The following is a 22,518-nucleotide window of genomic DNA, read 5'->3' as shown; positions in this document are numbered from 1 at the left end:
CAGGTTATACGGATTTTATGTTCGTATAACCTGTGCGCCAGGGAGGCGTACGCAAGACGCGGGTCCCTCAAAAAATATAATTCCCCCCTGTTTTCGGCTTAAAACAAGCCCAGCACGCTTTTCCGGTAACCCTGCGAGGGCACGCCATGATTGATATGGCGTGTGGCCTCCTGCGGGCCGGGAAAGTATGCACCAACTTATTATTTTACATATTTGCCATGTGCCAAACTTATTATATTTTTTCGCATTTGCCGTGCGCCAAAACTATTATATTTTTTATATTTGCCATATTATTATTATTTGTAATGCTCAATATTATCCTTATAATGTCAATTTAATAGATCCACGTGATTACCTTAATACGAATCTTATTATTTTAATATTATTTTTCCCCCTAAATAAATCCTCGGCATTCATTTGCCGTTGCGTGTTTAAAGCCTACGAGCTCCACCGACTTGGCCCTCGGGTCATCACGCGGTGCGGCTCGTAGGTCACGACAAAAGTGTTCCCCTTTTGTCGTGGGTGGTTTGCGGAGCCCTAAAAAAGCTACGGAATCTCACACACTCAGCATATTAGCCGTGCTCAACGTAGGGAGTAATGTACGATGTCGATGACGACATTCGTTACAGAAGCAAATTGGATCTAGATGGAACTTTTTGGAGGTTAAATTATTGTTTATTTGTAGATAGATTTTACATAACTGATAAAATACAATATAGTAACTTACTGGCATACTAAATATTTATTGTAATAAATAATATACAAATTACTATACTTTTTATTATTTTTTATATATATTTAATTATTATATTGTACTGATCTAATATAAACTATCATAACTTGTTACACTTATATTTTTGTAAGACTATAAACTAAATAGGTATTTTTATTTAATCAATGGTAGACATTTAAAATAAATTTACTTCTATAACTAGAGCTAAAATATTGTACTTTAATTCATCTTTTATTAACTGTTTTAACAGAAAGTCTATGCAAAATATGGTGAGCTGAGTCGCCATTTAAAGATTCCAAAAAGTATCATCTCTTTCAGTTTTTTCAAATAAAAATCCTATAACAATTAAATTAAATTAAGTAGTATTATATGAAATTTATGTAAATAAATAAATTGAAACAATTGTGAATAAAGTAGTTTATTAACCTATTTATATGTGGAACCTTGTTTTAAATTTTCAATCCTTAGCTTTAAAAGTTAAACATTTTATAAATTTTCAACTACAAAATAATTTAAAAACATTTGTCAAAATTTGAACTTAAAATGATGATAAAAAAAAATACGCCTATATATTTTTATTTTTTAAACTGCTATTGTAACAATACATCAGGAGCCTTGTATTACATTTTCAAGCTTTTTGACCCAACGAATAAAATTTTATTGACATTCATAGAAAAAAAATAAAAAAAGGTGACAAGTGGGTGTCACTCTGCTGTACAGAAGGTTACAAGTGGGTCACTCTAATGGATGATGTTAATTTTGAATTTAATAATATAATATCATTGTATAAGAAGAACGATTCTGAACGAAAACGGTCAGTCAGCCTATGATATTACTAAGTATATTTGATGATATTATTGTGTATAAAGTAATTTATATAACCTATTTACGTGGAACCTTGTTTTAAATTTTTAACCCTTAGCTATAAAAGTTAAACATTTTATAAATTTGATATTAATTTTATAAATACTACAAATATGGACTTTTAACGCTCATAAATATTTAATTTGACTTTTCGGTAGAGATTTTTTTTTGTTGATGAAAATAGACAAACTCATAAGAAATCTTGTATTGAATTTTCAAATCTTAGACTTTAAAAGAAAATTGTTTATGAATTTCTAACTCAAAATAATTTGCACATTTTCATTTTTTCAACGTATTTTGTCAACATTTGAACTTTAAATGGTCACAAAAAGCCAGTCTTTCTTACTGTCCATAGTATCAAAGATGACAAATATGTATTAGTTTATTACGCAAAAAAGAAAGCTTCTCTAGAAACTGCACATTGGTTTCAAACAACAGCAGATGCCAGACTAATGGAAACTCGAAAATCAAAATTCTAATATTACTTTTACTCGCTGTAGAATAATAACGTTCCGGCGGCGGACCAAACCAGGTAGACCGGATGTTAATTAATAATTATTATTATCATATTGTGCCCACCGCCGGCACGCGTTTTCTTATTTTTTATATTCCAGGAACCGAATGTTGGCAATTTATTTGCTATACCGCCGACTCGCCGCGCTGATGCATTTCCGCACACACAGGTACAAATAGGCGCAAATAGACAAATTATTTTGGGGGGACTAAAACCCCTTCTATAATATTTTCTAAAAATTATATATGCTCAGTACTAATAACTGACTTTTGAACTGGGAGGACTTGGCAGAAATGTGGGGGGACAAGCCCCCACCTATTTACGCCAATGCACAGGTACATGTCAATAATTTCGATTTTGTCAAATATACGCCATGCTATTCACATGGCAAGAATTACAAAAAGCTAGACAAAATTGTGAGAGTTGAATTCTACAGATTTTAATTTTGAAAATAGGTATCAATTAGTCATTATGTTAGTTAGGAAATGGTTGAGGGGATTTTGTTTATACAAATTATTCGATAAAATATCGACAATTTAAAAAATAAGAATTTTTGTATTTTATTTATTTAAGTAGGTACGTCATTATTTTTTTGTAATTTCTACTACCATTGAAGAATTTTTGAAGATTTTCAATTAATTTTCAAATTAAAATCCATCAAACCAAAGTCCCTCAATTTTGTCTAGCTTATTTGGCCTGTTTTACGTAATAATTTTTACCTGCTCAACAATCACAAAACTATAAAAAAAAAATTGTATTTGCGCTGAAAATATGTTTAAATGTGCTATAGTCCTTGTCAGGGATGGACTGGCTAGGTCAGCTGGTCAAAGATCGCCGACTGGCCTGTCGGGCGTATTATATTTGTCCCTACATTATTTTTAAGAATAAAATATGAAAGCAAACAAAAATTAATCTTATAATATTCTGATGAATTATAAACACTGGATAATACACAATGTCAAAGCCAAAAAATAATGAAATCCAGCTTTTATTTTTGGTGCCGGCTTATTCTATTTTCGTTTCGATTAAATATGTATAATTATTTTTATACTGTGTATATGGTTTGGTATAGTCATTTATTTTAAATTAAAGATTCTGATTTCACAGAAAATATAATTGTATACGAGTACGATACCTAACAGCGGACGATACTTACAGACAACTAAAGTAAACAATATTTTGGTCACTGAAAACTCCTTTGCTATGGCTTATCTGTATATTTTAAAACCAATGTTACATGGTTGCGTTGTTCAATATTGTTTTTAATACAAATGTGATAGGTATGTTATATGATTTAAATTAAAAATGAGACAACAGTTTTGAATAGCCTTTATTATCTATTTGATTGCCAGAACGACCATATGTCAACATATTTTATGAAGTACCAGGTAAAAAATATTTCGTATAAATAACTTGTTGTAAAGTTAGTAATTGAGATTTAGTTAAATAGTGTTGTGCTCTGGGGGCTTTGTCAGTGATTATCTTAACTTGTAGCCTGCAGGTACACCTAAAACGACACAATTTTATTACTATCACGTAGTGAAATAAATTTGTCCCTTAGTAAGTAGTATTTTCAATAACTGGGCATCGTTTTTTCTTCATATTAGTATGTATCCTAACGTCCATCCTCCTACGTACTTTAAACCTAAACAATAAACAAAACAAATTGGTAACTAGGTCATAACGTATTATACAAAGGACATAAATATAAATTAACTTCTGTGGCTTGGTGCGGCGCGAAATGCGAATGTACAAGTAACGCCCGCTGCTACTAGTTCCCAGATGGGTGACCACCCAGGTTTGTAGTATTGAACACATACACATGTGTATTAATGTAAGTGTATACATTGCTTACCTACTGTAACAACCGTAACAACACCTTACCGTACGAATCTTACCTACCACTGTTCATGACCCCTACAACAACGAATGGTCTTAGTCGTCGGGCTTAAGATAAATTAAATTAAAAAAAATTAATTTCTCAAAATAATTGAATTCATACGATACATTATATTTTTTGAGATATATTTACTAAACGTATTGTTTTTATACGCTTTTTACTTTTTATTATTCCCCTATTGTTAAAAACTTAACAGTCTGAGTACGAGACAAGAAAAATTATATTGCTTGTACAGAGACAGAAAAAAATTAAATAAATGTTAATTATTTTATTGAGCCTAATTTCTTTAGACTTGAGTCACGGTAATTGGATTTTGTAACATAATATCAAATAATTAAAAAATTGAATTTATCTTTTTATATAGTTTTTTATTTGTAATTAATAATATTATATAATTTTTTTATGAATTAAAAACTAAAAAGCAGGCAAGTGCTTACCGTTTTATTGTACATTATATGGCGAGTGGGTCAGTAATGTTCAATAATGTTTTATGTTTAGTGTATCTACCTAAATAACATAATATAATGAAAATATTGAGTTGAAGTTATTTAAATTTATTTAAGAATAATCATTATACCAACACAATTATTTATTGATACCTATTATATACATTATATATTTTTTATATGATGTAATTCTTCGTATAAATTTTGTTCTTCTTACTTAATACCTGTTAGCTAAAGCCAAATCCCTAATTTTTAGTATGTAAGTGTTTACGGTCGTGGTCGTGAACGTGGTCAGTTTTGTAAAGTATTTGAGTTAATGTATTTGAGTAAAAGTATTCAAATACTTTTTTCCGTGTTGAATACTTTTTTAAATACTTTTTATTTTGAAATATTTGAATGGTATTTTAAATACTTTTTTTTACTATTGAATACTATTTTATTGAATAGATTCTTTTATTCTTTTAATTCTTAATTTGTTTTTATTTGTAATCCTTGTTAAATAAAAAAAACCGTGCCGTCGTGTTTATCCTTCGACGTTATAACAATATTATATTATTTATTTATTATTTATGGCCATTTTGATATCGGTTTACGTCGATTAGTAGCTTAATTAAATGTTTTTTTCTCCAATCGTCGACGACTACGGTACGTCGGTACCAGAATAAGCTTATTAAAACAAAATATTATATTATATATATATTATGAAATAAGCTTTTGCTTAACAGTTATTATACTTTAACTTTATAATTTATTTAACAATAGGAAATATTATTATTAATTATTATTACTATCTATTTACCAAGAAAATAGTTCTCAATATTATCATTATCATTTTTCGTCGACGACGGTCGATGACGGTAGGGGATACCCATAGGCACAAATGGGGTTTTGAGATTTGGGGTGGGGGTGGGGCTAAAGCCTTACTTTGATAATATTGAATAAGCTTAAAACATGTAAAAATGGACATTTTTAGGCTTAGCCCCTGACCCCCCTCCTATTTGCGCCTATGGGGATATCCAAATACATACTTACCTATATATAGTTGTAATAGGTATATACCCTTATAGAGAAAAGTCCATTGTTGTGGTGGAACTAATTCTAAAAAAGAAACTAATATGACTGATCAGAATTTTGATTATTGAACGAATCATGTTCTTAAAATGTAATACACACATTTTTGATTATAACAAATTATATAAGAACTAAATAGAATTTTTTTTTTGTGTTTTACGATTATTTCAAATACTTTTAAAAAGTATTTGAATATTACTCAAATATTTAACTTTTTATAGTATTTGGGTGGTATTTTAAATATTTTATTTTACAAGTATTTGAGTAATTACTCAAATACTTTTTAAAAGTATTTTTTTGAACACTGGACGTGGTATAGTAAAATCTCTAAAATGTATAGCCAGTATTTTATAATTATCAAACTTATGTAAAATAATAGTTAGTGTAATAGTTTGTAATAATAAATAGTTAGTGTGGTAACTGGTAAGAAACTACAATAGTATTTTGATAAAAAAATTGACTTTATTTTATTTATTAATTTTCTGTAAAAGATGGCCCAAAGTTTTAAAACAGCTGACTGGCCTGCCACTTACGCAATTCGCTTTTGGTTCTTGTTAAATACCAGATGCCCTAACCCAGTTGTTCCCAACTGGTGGTCCGCAAATGAAGACATTTAAATTTAACATTTGAATGTGTATCAGCTTTTTTCTTAAATTAAATTTTTAAATAAATAAGTTAAAATATTTTTCCACAACATAAACTGCATTTATGATTTTATTTTGTACCTAGAAACTATAAACTATAAAAGTATAAAACAATAAGTGATATACAGAGGGGAGGGATCGAGGGATCGAGGTCCCTGACGGTGAAAATTTCATAAAAGTGGTCAATGCCTAGTTTTGAGTTGGGAACAACTGTCCTAACCCAACCCACTATAGTAGTATAGTATATGATATTTATACATTACTATAGCTGTTCTCCCCAACTTTGACCGTGCCAATGATTTGTTTATATTTTTTTAGAAAATATATTTGTAGAATATGTGTATGCCATATTTCTAGTAATAATATTTATTTTAAACATAATATTATTGATCTATTTTAACAATAGGTAATGTAATGAATGTGCGTGACAAAAATTTCCATTTTCATACTTATATAAATAGATAATTGTTCTTAACATTTGAGTCAACACCGACTTACCGTGAAACGGTTCCGATTGAATCTGTAATAGATTCGTTGTATACATAATCAATAGATTAAAATTATTAAATGTATAATGATTATTCAATTAAACTTAATATTTATTAAATCAAAAAGTTAAGAAATATTATTTATTAATAAATAATACATTTTATTCTTTAAAAACACAAAAAAAACAAACAAACTAAGTTCTACTAAAATGAAACCCATAAAATCTATGTAGGTAGTAAATAAAATTAAGTATTAGTCAATGATAAATGAGGCAATACATATATTATATATGTCCCTTTTTATCAGTTCAATATTTTCAGCTGAAAAAAAATATAAAAAAGAAATATTTCTCAAATAACCCAGTTTTACGGTACGTAAATCGTAATCATAAATTATTTAAAAAAATTATTAAATATTAAAAAACATAAGAAATATTAAAATATAATGGCATAATTAATTTTTTTTTTAAGGAAAAATATTTTCCCGAAAAATTCACTAATATATTAAATATATTACATTGAAATAATATGAATATGTAGGAATAATAATGGAAATCCTAAAATGGAAAGTTTATTGTGGAGCCCTTCTGATATTTTGTAGTTGTTCACAAATATTTCGATGACAATCGTAGAAGTCATGTTCCTAAAAGAAGAAAATTACATTTATAATAATACAAGATAATAATTATTTAGCATATAATATATTCAAATATTCTTACTTGGCATTGATTGGAACAATATTGCACTGCTTGACATTTAATGCATAATAATATTGCGGCATTAATGCAATTTCTCGCGTGGCACTAAAAAAAAAAATAACAACAAAAATGTTTTTAGAATATTAAAATAAACTGCTATATTTTTTTTATACTTAGATGTTTCTAAATTCAAATTATAAACTAATAGTTTCTGAGTAATAGAAATGTATATATTAAGAATAAGAGTCCATAAAAATAGTTCTACAAAAGTATAAAATGTATTTAATATATAATTTAAAACTAATTATACTTCTACAGTTTTAGAAATATGAAAATGATAATAGATTAATATTAATTAAGTAGTATATAATTTTCACATCATTAATCATTTAAGCCCCATATCTTTCATACCAATATCATGGACCAAATATGTTTAGTGCACAATTTAAATAACAGAAAAACTTTGGATTTAATTTCAGATAATTTTTTGGTTTATCTAAACAATTTATAGTAAAAACAAGTTGATAATAATGAAATTATAGTAGATTATTCTCATACACCAGATTATTTTTAAAAAATAGTCAACAGAATTATTCGATAGTCGGTAGCTGTCCAAGTCATTCGTTAGTCGTAAATTTAAAAAAATTAGTAAACGATCAATTATTAGGTATTAGATATAATACCATTGTATAAGAAAAACGATTCTGAGTGGAGACGGTATGTCAGTCTAGGTATAAGACATATTATATACTTATCTATGGTATTAAAAAAAAAATTGACCCATATTAGGTACCTATAATAAATTCCAAATTAATCATATCACAATATCCATTAGGTACTTATAACACGTTATACATCAACAACAAGCCGTGATACCATCATAGATATATAATAGTATACTTAAGAAGTTTCAAGTACACACGAATAATATTATACAATCTCAAGAAAATAACAAAAATAGTTATTCTAGGTTTTTTAATATGTAATTTCGTCCAAATTTGAACTTAAAATGACTATAAAAAAAAACTGTGCTTATGTATTTTTTAGATTTTCCTAGAGAACAGGATTATCTATTTACATGAAATCTTGTTTTAAATTTTAAATCCTTAGATATAAAAGTTAAACATTTTATACATTTTTAACTACAAAATAATTATTCAAATTTAAATTTGAACTTTAAATGCTTATAAAAAAAAATTATGCCTATGTATATTTAATATTTTTCAACTGCTATTGTAACAATATATCAGTAGCCTTTTTATTGATATTTATAGAAAAAAAAACTAAAACATTTGAAAACTGATTATGTCCGTAAGCAGCTCAAAAAGAGTCAAAATATTTTCAAAATTTAATGGTGTATAAAAAATGAAAATGTTTACATTCAGTAAAATTTTCAAATATCTACAGTCATTTGTTTTTTAACTACAATAAAATAAGAAAATATTCCCATGAGAAATCGAGTGAATATCAAATGTTGTAAAAATATGAATTTCAAACGATCATAAAAATTTAATTTGAATTTCTTGTAGACATTTTTTTTTTGATAAAGGAAGAAAATATTATCAGGAATCTTGTATTACATTTTCAAATCTTAGATTTAAAACGAAAAATTTTTACGAATTCTTAATTAAAGATAATTTGCTAATTTTCGTGATTTTTCATATTTTGTCAATTTTTGAACTTTAAATGCTAATAAAAAAAAAAACTGTAATGTATTTTTTACATTTTTTAAATGTCATTGTAACAATATAGTAGGAGCTTTGTATTAAATTTTCAAGTAGTTTTACTCAACAAATAAAGTTTTATTGACATTCATAGAAAAAAAAAACTAAGAAAATTGGAAATAGAAAATGTCCCTAAACAGTTCAAAACAAATCAAAATATTTTGAAAATTTTATCATGTAAATAAAATGGAAATATAAACAACCAGTGAAAATGTCATGTCATTTGTTTTCACGTTTTACCTAAAAAAAAATCAATTTTCTCAAAACATCTTTTGCGTAAAAATTCCCGTTTTTCCTTAATTTTTCTTTTGTTTTTCATGGCACTTTTGAAAACTACTTGAAGAATTTTACTTTTGACCCTCCAAAATATGAACTAGATTCACTTTCCTATCAGAAAAGATACTGTTGAAGAAAATCGAAGCGCTTTTACTGTCCTAAAAGGTGATGACAGACACAAAAAAAACACACATCATTGTAAAATCAATACATTCATCGTTCTAGTCAGAATCTTAAATACACGTCATTGTAAAATCAATACATTCGTCTCTCCGCTCAGAATTATTGATGAAATTGGAAGCATGTTACTACTTGTACTTGTAATATGAATTTTTGAAAATCACAAACATGAAATAAACTATAAATTAGTGTAGCACATTGACAAATTATATTGATTGATTAAATATTTTAAACTCGTACCTATTATGACACAGATTTTTAGAAAAATCATCTATTCACAATCTAATATTATGTTATAAAAATAAGTAAATTTAAGTGTTTGAAGAAAATTGTATAGATATTGATGAATTTTAAATACCTTGAGAAAAGATATTGGCTTTAGTACAACTGCTGTATTATTCAATACGGTGGGCTCTGTTTGAGGATTATTGCCATCGACTTCTGCTTTCATTTGACCTGTTGACACCTTAACCAATTGATCCTGTTGAACATCAAGTACATTAGTGCCATCTTCTGCTCTATGAAGATGACTGTTTGCCACAGATTTTTCATCCTGCATTGGTGGTTGTGGCACCACAATTAATGTTGTTGCTGTTGGCATTAATGTTGTAGTCTCTGACAAAGGTGCTGTTACTTGCATCAAAGGATCGTGGGAATTAGTTGACGTAGCAACAAAACCTTTTTTTGTTGGTATCTCTTTAGAAGTAGAAGATACATAAGTTTTCTCTTGTAGTGGAGAAGAAAATGATTGATTTGACGACTGGTTCGTTACACTCAATGGTTTTACTTCAGTTTTACAAATAGTTTCGGACTTATCAACATTTACCACAGCCATTTTTCTAAAAATATAACAAAAATAATTAATTCTGGAGTTAAATATGTAAAATGGAGGAATAAGCAATAATTGTACCAGTTAGAAGTAATTTGGATTTAGAGTTTCAAATTTAAAATAAATAAAATATTAACGTGTCACTTTAAAAAAAAAACAGGGATTTAATTCATAATAATAATTTTGATATGTATTTAAACAATTACAACTTAATCAAAATTAATTTAAGGTTACCAAAAGTTTATACATATAATTTAACTTAAAATCTTTGATTGATATATTAATTACAGCAATTAATTTGGGAAAGATTGTAAGTATATCTATAATAGGTATTACATGTAAAACGTGTATTCAGACCATGAAAAATGTGGGAAAGTTAGTACCTACCCACTCTGCTATACAGTAGTTATCGAGTGTACCTAGTCATTTAGTAAGTTGCTGTTATATATGTGTTAAATTTGAATCCAATGATAAACATTTACATAATATGAAGAACGATTCTGAGTGAAGATGGTGTGAGAAATCTATATTATTATAAATTATGTTTTGTATATTTTATTTCTATTATAGGTACCTAGTTAGAAAGTTGAATTCATTTTTGCCAAAAATATTGCATTTATAATATTACCTATTAAATATAAATATTTAATTATTATAATAGAATATATTTATAAAATATAAATATATTATATTATAATTAAACTTAGTTTAATATAAATTATATTATAAACTACTTTAATTAATTTTTGACATTTTGGTCAATACCGACGGTATGAATCATAAACGGCGGATTCGCAGTATTATTTAAACAACAACATAAAATATCATAAAATGAACCTAAATGTATTCAAAATGTCATTGTAACATTGTGTACCTATATAAAATATAATAAAAATTGTAAAAGTTTATAATCCCCATTCCCCACGAAAAATACATTTAATTAACAACAAAATAACATAAATCTTTATTCTTTGTTTAAATGTATAATTTAGTCCGAATTGAACATAAAATATCTATAAGAAAAAATGTGTTTTAACAACCTACAAAATAATTTTCGTTGATAAATTTGGACTTTAAATATTCTTATAAAAAAATCGTGCTTATGTAATTATAATATTTTTGAACTGCAATTATAAAAACACATGTATTAAATTTTGAAGTATTTTGATCCAACATTTTTTTTTTTATAGATATTTAAACATAATAAATGTCTATAAAAAGCTCAAAAAAAATGTATACACATTTTTTTTAAAATTTTACAATATATGAGAATGCTAAAACAAAATAAATATTTATGAAAAGTTTAAAGTAGGTATCTATGGTTACGTCTATGAACTTGACCCACCCAATTTGTCTGATCGTTCCAGAACAAGCACTGGTAGTTAGAAAATAATACCAAATCAAAGTTCTATTTTAGCGAATTTTCAAATGATTCAATAAAAAATCTAAATTTAATAAAAAAATCCATATTTGATAAAAAATGTTATTAAACAAAAATAAATATCAATTGAATAAAATAAATCTAAATAAAACAATTTGAAAAAAAAATCTATATTTGATAAAAATCAAAATTCAATAAAAAAACAATTGAGATTTGTTATGTACACTCTATACTTTATTATATAAAGAGGAGTTGTTAGTTGTTATCGTTGTCAAGGGTAATTTCTGGAACTACTGAACTGATTTCGAAATTCTTTCACCAATAGAAAATCTCATTCTTTGGGAGTTTCATAGGCTAAATTAAAAAGGTAATTGATCACCCCCCCCCGGTAGGTGCTCAAACAGACATTTTGAGATTTACAATAGAAATTTTTGTTTATTGATGGTTTCTATGGGTTGTAGCAGTTTTAATATTTATTTATTATTATTTTTTTTTAATTTGAATATTAATGGATCGTCTCATTCTCATTCGTTTTAATCAGCAAAAGTTACGAGTACATCCACTTGCGTGACGCCATCACTACTGAAGGAGACGCAAACATTAGTCTCTCAGCTACTCATGTTGGTATCCACGCATGATGTATTCAATCGTGAATTACAACGGGAGCAAGAGTATGATAATTATGAGCTAAGAGTCGAACAAATGTGCTGAAAAAAGGAGCCAAACAACATCTTTGGTCGCATAATTGATCATGGTGGTATTAAGATTAACTCTCAATATTTTCTTAAACCTGGTCATATTTTCGATTCAAACCATTATCGAGTAAATAAGTTTCACCATAACTATTTAGTGATGTAATTATTGGTATAGTTTTCCACTGATTTGTGATTTGTTAAACAAAAGAGGAAGATAGTGTTTGGCTCTTTTGATCATAATTAAAACATACTGCAACAAGTGCAATATGGTGCTTCTAACTCAGTAGTCAGTACCAAGGACTGTATGAACAGCATAAGCTTTATGTAAATATTTTCTACCTACCAACTAAAAATATTTTGAAAAAATAAGAAAATCAATTATAAAAATATTATATAGTCACAATTGTTATACAACTTAAAATGTGGTTTTTTTTATCAACAATACACTCAAAAAAGCAGGTAAGTGGATGCCACTCTGCTGTACAGTAGATTACAATTGAGTCATTGTATAATAAATTGTATTAGACTTGAATTCAATGATATAATATCATTGTATAAGAAAAACGATTCTGAGCGGAGACGGTTTGTCAGTCTGGATATTTTATATTTTGTTATTATTTATTTTATCATGTAAGTTGAATTAATATTAAAATATTATAATTTTTTATTCGTTTCAATGGTGATAAACAAAGCGTTAGAAATTAAAATCCCATTTTTAGCATTTTTTCGTAATTTTTCGGTGGTTTTTCCCGTGGTATTAAATAAATATTGAGAAAATCGAAAAATGACCTCTTTAAAGTACTATCTTGATCCAATTTGCTAAAAGATAAGGTACTATATGTTGAAATCTAAGGACTCCTTCTAGATAAAATTTTGTATACAGGATATATAAAAAAAAATTAAATTAAATTAAAAAATAAACACCATTGTAAAAACAATAGCTTCCTCGCTCCGCTCAGAATCTAAAATTCATGGAAAACAATTGGTAATCAAAAGTATTACATTAAGTCTGGTAAATGTTTATTCTGATTTTCTCTATCATACTTGATCCATTTCATTAGAGATTTATACACCTATTAATGATTAGAACATTATTTAGTTTCAGTCAAGCCGTTTCGGATGAATTCAATAATAAACACTTTGGCATGACATTTTTATATATTAGATTTACATATCTACTTCATATGCTGTCGCACAATGTCTGGGTGGCTGAACTGCACTTACTGTTGCGAGTTACATCCAAAAGAATTTGAACAATCACAATTTTTTAAAGGTTGTAATTTTTTTATGGGCAACGAAGTGCTGATATTTTATTAGATATGAAAAAAAAGCTTACTGGTAAGTTCCATCTGGATTTTTGGTTAGGAACCATTGTTGAATTATTTTATTTGAGTTGAGAGTGCTTTGAATGGTTTCTGTTACAGTTGATGAATCGACAGGATCTTTAAATATTGAATTAATGAAACATTGAGAAGTAGCATTATCGATTAATATTTCCAGGTCTTCTTTCGAATCAGTGGTTGCAGCCTTAATTACTGCTTGAAAATATTCCAGACTATTGTTTGATGGTTCAAAAAACAATGGCATGCGATTGACGACTTCGGGGTCAATAACTCGATTATCTTCAATTTTAGTTATTAAATCGATGCAGTTCGGTCGAAATGTCATTGAATTAAACAATGAAAATATTTGTGGATATTCACTGTTGTCCAAATTATCCTTTAGTAAAAGTACCAAATTTCTGAAGATGCTACCTTTTTTTAATTTTGGCTGTTTCAAAGCTTGATGTACACTTAATATACTTAGAAAAAACATTTGAAATGCTAAATCAAATTCCGAGTCTTCAAAAGATGATACAACGTCTTTAAAATTTTTCTTAAACTTCGTTCCTAGAATTCTTTTGTGCCTTTCATTTAATCGACTAGCATCGTATCTTTCTTTAAGTTTTTCAGCTTCAGTTCTTTTATTCAAAGATTTATTTATTCGTTCTTTGTGATATTGGTTAGACAATTCAATTATGTTGATAATATTTGCAATTATAACAATAGTATCAATTACGGATTTGCAAAAATACTTTTTATATAATTTTTCAATTTTAATTAAATACTCTCTATTCATTTTATTGACTTTTAAAGCGGGTTTAACTCCATTTTCTTTAGGGATTGTAGAGAGTTTATCATCTGCTAGTAATTTCATGCTATTTATTTGATGATTGGGTTTTTGAACAAAATTGATCATTTTCAGCCATCTTGTGCATTGATCTGCATCCATCATTTTATTAATATCCTTGACCCAGATATTTGGTTTTACTTTTTTAGTTGAAGAATTTTCAGATTTGATAGAAACTTCGCAACCTATTTCCACGGGTACCTTCTCAGTAGAATCAATTTCTTTAATGGGTTTTAATTGTGATTTACATTCTTTAGTCTCACCCTCTCTAGATAATGCCAATTTCAAAACATCTATTCCATTTGTATCCAGCTTTTGTTTCTTTTTAGCAGGATCATCGTCTATAGATGTATTTTCTTTAGCTGTTTTAATATCTTTAAACGTTCTAACATCTGTGGACGTTATAACATCATTGGACTTTTTATCATCTTTTGACCTTTTATCAATTTTAGACGTATAGTTTTCTCTAGATATATTACCATCTTCTTTGAGAGTTTTATCTTTTTTTTTAATTAAGCTCCTAAAATTAATTAATACACTTAAATAAGTATTTTGCTATAAATGTCATATAATTATTATTTATAATATTCTTGTATTAGAAAATGTATTATTAGTATTTAATTATACATTCTTCTAAAAGTCTCTTATAGAATTATTTATTTAAAGTATAAATTACATACAAACTTAACTCATCAGTTATGTTATGAATTGATCGAAAATCGAACCAAAACAAATGCTTAATAGATTAGTTGAAAGGTTATAATGTGGTGTGTGGTCTATTCGTTCTATTATTTAAGATATGATTTAATCGATGTTTATTGTTCGTCTAGACGATAATCCACCGTCATAATAATACTAGATCTATTACTAGTTCTTATATTATGAAAGAGGACTTCTAGAACAAACTGTTGTGGGGAATATATTTTTCTTATTATTCGTCTTCAATTCATCAAAATTATAAATTTTAAAAAGTTTTTAAGTCTTTAAAAGTTTAGTTTGGATTAAAAAAAATTGAATAGAATATTTAGCATTTGTTTCATTCGTCGTCAAGCTTCAGTTTTCCTATTATCACTATGGTACCTAATCATTTATAAATATTAAGACAAACTTACAATTTATAATTTGATATATCTTCTGCAGTTAAATTTGCCAGTGATACTTTACATATCTTCGTATTAATATTAACAAAAAAATTGTCAATTTCCTTTTTGCGATACGTATGATTTCTTAATCTGAAAAAAAACATTTATTAGTATGAAATTAGATTATTATAAATATAGCGTTCACATTCAATGTATATATTTTAAATAATAATTGTAATTAAAAACAGTTTTCTATTATTTAACAGCTAATATTATTCTAAACCTATAAAAACTTATTTTATTTCAATATTGAAAGTGAAATATCAATGATCGAAGTTTTAATTTTTAATATGTATCTTGAATACGAGACTATCGTCAATATTAATAATGATATTAAACTAATATAAATAAACTAAGGACTCGCAAATTATATAGGTAAATAGCATACCTAATAAAATATTGGTGAATTTATATACAGTGGACAATAGCCAGTAAGTATGCATTGTTTAATTGTTCTACTTTGGTGGTACCTATCTACTTCCTATATGGAGAATTAAATTTAATTGGAAATATTCAAAATTTAACTTATTAATAGGGACCATTACTAAAGTAAATGTGGAGAATTGTTAACTTAAAAATACATTTTCTGTTCAAAAAATATCTATAATATTCATAATATTCATCATTTGCAAAAAAGAATTAAAAGTGTATACCCACTTCGTTAAATAAAAATTATTGAAATATACAATTAATATTAGTATTCAAAACTTGTAAGCACACGCGTATGTACATCCCGTTTCTAGTACTTACGCAGTTACGACATAACTGGTCAATAATTTTAGTATCGCTTTTGCTATTTAATACAGATATAGGATATCCTCAATTGTGCATATATATAGGGCTAGCGTTTGAAGTATAAAATATTTCACTATATGGTGAAATATTTAGCTTGATTATGTGGATAATTTTGGTACGCTTATTAAAACAATAAACCTAACCAAACCTAATTAACAAAAAAACACAAGTCTGTCCACCACATAGATAATATTATATACATGGATAGGACATCCATATACCTAATTCACACAGTATAATGTGATCTAAGAGAACACAATATGTTACGATACTGGTAAGTTGTGGTCATAGTAATGGTTTATGGTAAAACTTTTTTATCAACATAGATTATATACTGTTATCAATATTGAGATTATAATTTTTTTGTATCACTTTTTAAAGTAGACTATTAAAATAGCAATAAGCTGTAACCGAATATAATTATTGTAGTAACATTTATTCACTTCAGGCACACGCCCTACCACATAATGTACTGTCCATGAAGACTAGAATAAGCAGACCAAACTTGTACAGCCACCCGCATGGAAAAACTTTTCAAAATCAGGGTTAGGGTTAGGGTTACTACTTTACCCACTTAGCATAGGAATTATTCATGTCTTATTGTGTTTTGGAAAATATATACATTATTTTGAACCATCACCCTTTTTAGAATTTATAGCTTGTTTATAATAATAAGTATTTACATTTAAAATTATAATCTAGTTGTCATAAATGCATAATTGTATAAGCTCTACTATCAAAAAGGGTCATGGTTCAAAATAGTGCATATTATATTTTCCAAAAAAATCCAAATACTACGAATCAACGTGGGTTAAAGTAGCAACCCTAGCGTACGCAGCGCAGCCTGTGGCTATATTTTAATCGTGTGACTTATTTCGGGACGTTATCAGAAGCGGAGTTTGGTCTCCTAATTCTAGTCTTCATGGTTCTATCCATGTATATATAGGTAATGTATGTTCGACAACCGATAAACCAAAACGGCTGTTTGGAATGCGGTATCCAGTAACGAATTATATGGAGTGTAAAAATATAAATAACCAAGGAAACAAATTAACAAAACGCGGTCTGATGGAAATAATTCGTAGGTACTTTCCTACTCAGGATAATTAGATATACTTACTTTTATATTGGTTATTTTACATTTCTAATAAATTAATTTTGTTATTGAAACTTTATAGAACAATTTTTACTAATATTATCAAATACATTCAAATATACTTCACTTAAATCAAAACGTACCAACGTCCGCACGACCTCCTTTCAAAAATGTACCGTCCTCGGTACCTAAACCCTACTTTGTGGCCTTAAACAGTGATGAGCACAACGGAAACCAAAGCTTGTCTCAAAAGGGAAAAATCACTTTTTATTCATCATAAAGTATGTGATCGGATCATTGTGAACCGCGTGATTTCGTTAAGAGCCTGTCAGCGCACTATTTGTTTTCTCTCTCTGGCTCACACGCAACATAGACAAAATGCATTTACACAAAATCATTTTTTCTATGTGTTTAAGCATTCCTAGAGTAAAGTCACCCATGACAAAAAAGATAGAGAATAATACTTTTGAGGGAATGACATATCGATTTGTCTAAATATTGTCTCAAAACAATTTAAACATCATTTAAATTTACAACATTTTTTTATTTATTTTGAAAGTCAAATAATAATAAAATATAAAATCGATATGTCATTCCTTCAAAAATATTATATTCTATCTTTTTTGTAATAGGTGACTAAACTCTAAGATTATTTAAACGCATAGAAAAAATGATTTTGCGTAAATGTGTTTTGCCTATATTGCGCGTGGGCCAGAAAGAGAAAACGAATAGAGCGCCGACATCCTCTTAACAACGGGTCATTGGTGGGAGATGCGCTATGCTGACACAAATCGCTAAGCCGACTGATTATTATCTTTTGAGCAGTTTACACTAACCACGATATCACAACATGATTACCTGTTAAAATAACGTTTAGTTTTAATGTGTCTAGAAAACTGTGAGTTTTGAAAAAATATTATAAAGTTTGAAATCAAAATATTGAAAAGCCGAGTTCAATGCGGCCTGTAGAACATTACTCCAATCTATTGGTCAAAAAAAAAAAATTATCAAATTTGGTCGATTCAACAGGACACGCCCATTATTCCCGTAGATCGTATTTTCGTCGACCATTATATTACATCGGCACCGGCGCCTTGATGAAAACCGGCAACGTTGCGTGGGCCCGATCGTTATGACGAGGGGGAGTGCCGTGAGCTGTGGCTGGCTGTGTTTCACCGGAGCAACAGACTGCACTGTGGCAACGACGCCCTAATTCCGGCACGCACGCACGCGCATGAATCGTCGTCGATTCTTTTGTCTGCCACAAGACGACTGCGTGAATTGTGTTATTCGTTTGGTAGTGGTGAGAGGAGGGACGGCGGTCCATCGACAAAAAAAAAACTATTCTACAATCATATAATATAGCACATACACGTTTTATAATATTGTACACGATGATGATAATATCACGCGTACAGACGACGACAAGGCACTCATTGTGTTCCCGTATATATTATCGGTAACCACGGTTATCGTAAAGAGGTCAAACTATCGAAAACATCGACTGACTTAATAATATTATAACACATAATATTATTACCTACATTATTTTAGTATAATATCAATATTATTTACGACGAAACGAATATTCATCACGTCTTGTCGCCTCTGACGAAAAACATTAAGGAAACTATAGCCATTATATTGTGTTACTACTCAGGTAGGTACCTGCTGACGATGTCGTATTATTAAATATTAATAATAATACTTCAATACGTATAGGTACCTACAAATAATTAGTGTTTGAAGTATGAAATATTTCACAAAAACGTGAAACATTGAAATTTTAACACAAATATTGATGATGGTTATTTATCAATTATTAATTATAAAGTACAAGAGTTCTAGGTGTAAATCATTGATATTAATGGAATACGAGTGCTACGGTTGAAATATTACTATATTAGGTCTTGTTTTCGACTATTGCAAAACTTGGTCATTTTCCCAGGAAATAGCTTATTGTCGACTATTATAATTGTAATTTATTCGTAGTATTATAATAAATTGTAACTAAATAATATTTATAATATTTATTACATTATTGATGGTCAAACTTTACTATCCGTAATCCATATCAATACATAATATAAACAATAAATATTGGATATTTAAATATATTAAACAAAACTATATTCCTATTAAAACTTGGCTGCATGCCTTCATATCACATTCATATTTCACGCGAAGGATGAACAAAATACAGTCGATAACAGAAATGTAATAGTTCTACGTGACCCGGTGACCGGAATACACTTAAGAAACTGGACAGGTATAATGTTCAGACTTTTATTGCTAACTGTGTCAATCCATTGAGTTATAATGAGACAATTACTGGGTCAAACAAAAAATAGCAGTTGTGGAAAAATTAAAAAGGTGATTTATGACAATTAGATGTATATATAAAACTTATTTAAAAATAAAACAAAATTTATTAAAATACTGAAAGATTTCACATGTTTGAAATTTTTCATTATTTTAAATTTCAATACTAATAATAGGTAACAATAACCTATTTCAGAAATTGGTATACACCGTTTTAAAACCGAAACACAAACCATAATCAATAACGAAACCAAAAAAAATTGGATGCCGGTATTAAAGTCAAAACCGTAACAGGAAAAAATTGGAAACTGGTAATTCAAAACCGAAATCTGAAAAAATTGGAAACCGTTATATTTTTAGATTCTGAGTGGAACGATGAATGTATTGATTTTACAATGTTGTGTGTTTTTTTTTTTTTTATTATTTTTGTGTCTGTGTACACGATAAGTATTCGAAATAATGCTTAAATTTTCAACTTAAGTATCTTAATTGTTGGATGGGAAAGTGGATATTTTTGGTGCATTGGAGAGGTCAAAATAGTTTTAAAAAACGCCGGGAAGAACAACATAAAAATTAAGGAAAAATGGTAATTTTTACGCAAAAGCTGTTTTCGAGAAAATCGATTTGGTTTTTGGTGTAACTTTAAAGCAAACGACCCTAGATACATGTGATTTTCACTGGTTTATATTTCCATTTCCTATACATGATAAAATTTTCAAAATATTTTGGTAGGTATGTATTGAACTATTTAGGGACATTTTCAGTTTCCAATATTATTAGCTTTTTTTTTTCTATGAATGTCAATAAAACTTTATTTTTTGAGTAAAAATACTTGAAAATTTAATACAAGGCTCCTATTATATTGTTACAATTATATTTGAAAAATATTAAAAATCCTTAGTCACAGTATTTTTTTATTAGCATTTAAAGTTCAAAAATTGACAAAATATGTAAAAATCGGGAAAATTAGCAAATTATTTTGAGTTAATAATTCGTAAAAATTTTTCTTTTTAAATCTAAGATTTGAAAATGTAATACAAGATTCCTCATAATATTGTCTATCTTTATCAAAAAAAAAATGTCTACAAGAAAGTATAATTAAATTTCTATGAGCGTTTGAAATTCTTCAGTTAAAAATTTATGAAATGTTCAAATTTTATATCTAAGGATTGAAAATTCAAAACAAACTTCTACGTAAGTATTTAATTCTGTTACTAAAAAATCTAAAAATACATACGCAAAGTTTATTTTTATACTCATTTTAGGTTCAAATGTTGACGAAATTACATATATAAAAACTTAGAATAACTATTTTAGTTATTTTGTTGTGATTGTATAATATTATTCGTGGGTACTTGAAACGTCTGAAGTATACTATTATATATCTATGGTAGTATCACGGTTTGTTGTTGAGGTATACGCGTTTTAAGTACCTATTAGATATTGTGATATGATTAATTTGGAATTTATTATAGGTACCCATTATAGGTCAATTTTTTTTTTAATACTACAGATAAGTATATAATATGTCTACCTAAACTGACATACTGTCTCTGCTCAGAATCGTTTTTCTTATACAATAATATTATATCATTGTATTCAAAATTAATACCATCCATACAAGGACCCACTTGTAACCTACTGTACAACAGAGCGATATCCACTTGCCCACCTTTTTTTTTAATTGACGTGTTTTTAAATACGTAAATTTCATTAATATGCATATTTAATATTCATAATAAAATTGAGATCATGATTAAAATGTGGATAACCATTTCATTCTTCGCAAAATTATTAGTTTCTTCATTAATAGTAATGTTATAAATTATAGTTCCTCGCGTGCTTGGAATCAAAGAATTCTAAGACTAAAACATTTCAAAAATTTTTTTTATCTGTTCAGTCAAGATTTATTTTTCTCTATCTTTTAGTCTTAGAAAAAATTTAATCGATCCCATATTTAAAAAGTTACCAGAAACAAAAGGTTATAATGTGACCATAATGTGACCATTATCCAAACAATGTGTTGAAAGCATCGATAGAACATTTTGTTTTTAAATTTATATTTAATTCAAAAAGTGTTATTTAATAAACAAAATAACTATTTAAGTTATTCGATACAAAAAGTGTTATCGGAAATAAGTATATGTAAATATACAATAGTTATCGTGCAACTTTTTTGTTGTTATTTATAATAATTGTCGCATTTCACACGCGGTACGTTGATGGTACTAATTACGAATAACCCTAGATGACCAAGTGAGTACCTATAATCAATAATGCACAAAAAAAAAACACATTGTTAAAATTAAGTCAGAACAAATCAATTAATTTGGAATCAATATGTTCTAACGATAGAACGTTTTATTTTTAAAAAATAGAATTGGGAACAAATAGTTCTATCAGTAGAATCTTTTGTTTCCAAACTAAGAATTTTAAAGTTATTTAATATTTTGAGTAAGTACTTCAAAGGATTTATTTTTGCAATAACTATTAATAAATTGTGAGCACGGAAGTTTGCGGATTTTTTGATGCCAAATATTTTAAAATGGCT

General features: G+C 27.6%; 1 protein-coding gene across 1 annotated transcript; it reads right to left on the bottom strand.

Annotated features, from left to right (window-relative positions):
- Positions 1-7,119: 7,119 nt before the first annotated feature.
- LOC100570368 lies at positions 7,120-15,124 on the bottom strand. The gene is made up of 4 exons (XM_029491928.1): positions 13,780-15,124; positions 9,897-10,377; positions 7,380-7,463; positions 7,120-7,303 (listed from the first exon to the last, which is right to left on the bottom strand). The coding sequence occupies exons 1-4, from the start codon at positions 14,715-14,717 to the stop codon at positions 7,232-7,234; spliced, it is 1,575 nt and encodes a 524-aa protein (XP_029347788.1). The 5' UTR covers positions 14,718-15,124; the 3' UTR covers positions 7,120-7,231.
- Positions 15,125-22,518: the final 7,394 nt, after the last annotated feature.

Source organism: Acyrthosiphon pisum, chromosome X (genome assembly GCF_005508785.2).
Source record: "Acyrthosiphon pisum isolate AL4f chromosome X, pea_aphid_22Mar2018_4r6ur, whole genome shotgun sequence".
Taxonomy (NCBI): domain Eukaryota; kingdom Metazoa; phylum Arthropoda; class Insecta; order Hemiptera; family Aphididae; genus Acyrthosiphon; species Acyrthosiphon pisum.
Note: the sequence above shows the minus strand (reverse complement) of the source record. Positions and strands in the feature narration are given on the sequence as shown.

What these genes read in the sequence shown, in the direction of transcription:
- LOC100570368 (XM_029491928.1), bottom strand. Translation starts at nt 14,717, where the DNA reads ATGATGGATGCAGATCAATGCACAAGATGGCTGAAAATGATCAATTTT. An exon ending in AGCCAATATCTTTTCTCAAG is followed by an intron (nt 7,464 to 9,896) that starts GTATTTAAAATT and finishes TTTTTTTTTTAG; the next exon opens with TGCCACGCGAGAAATTGCAT. An exon ending in ATTGTTCCAATCAATGCCAA is followed by an intron (nt 7,304 to 7,379) that starts GTAAGAATATTT and finishes TTCTTCTTTTAG; the next exon opens with GAACATGACTTCTACGATTG.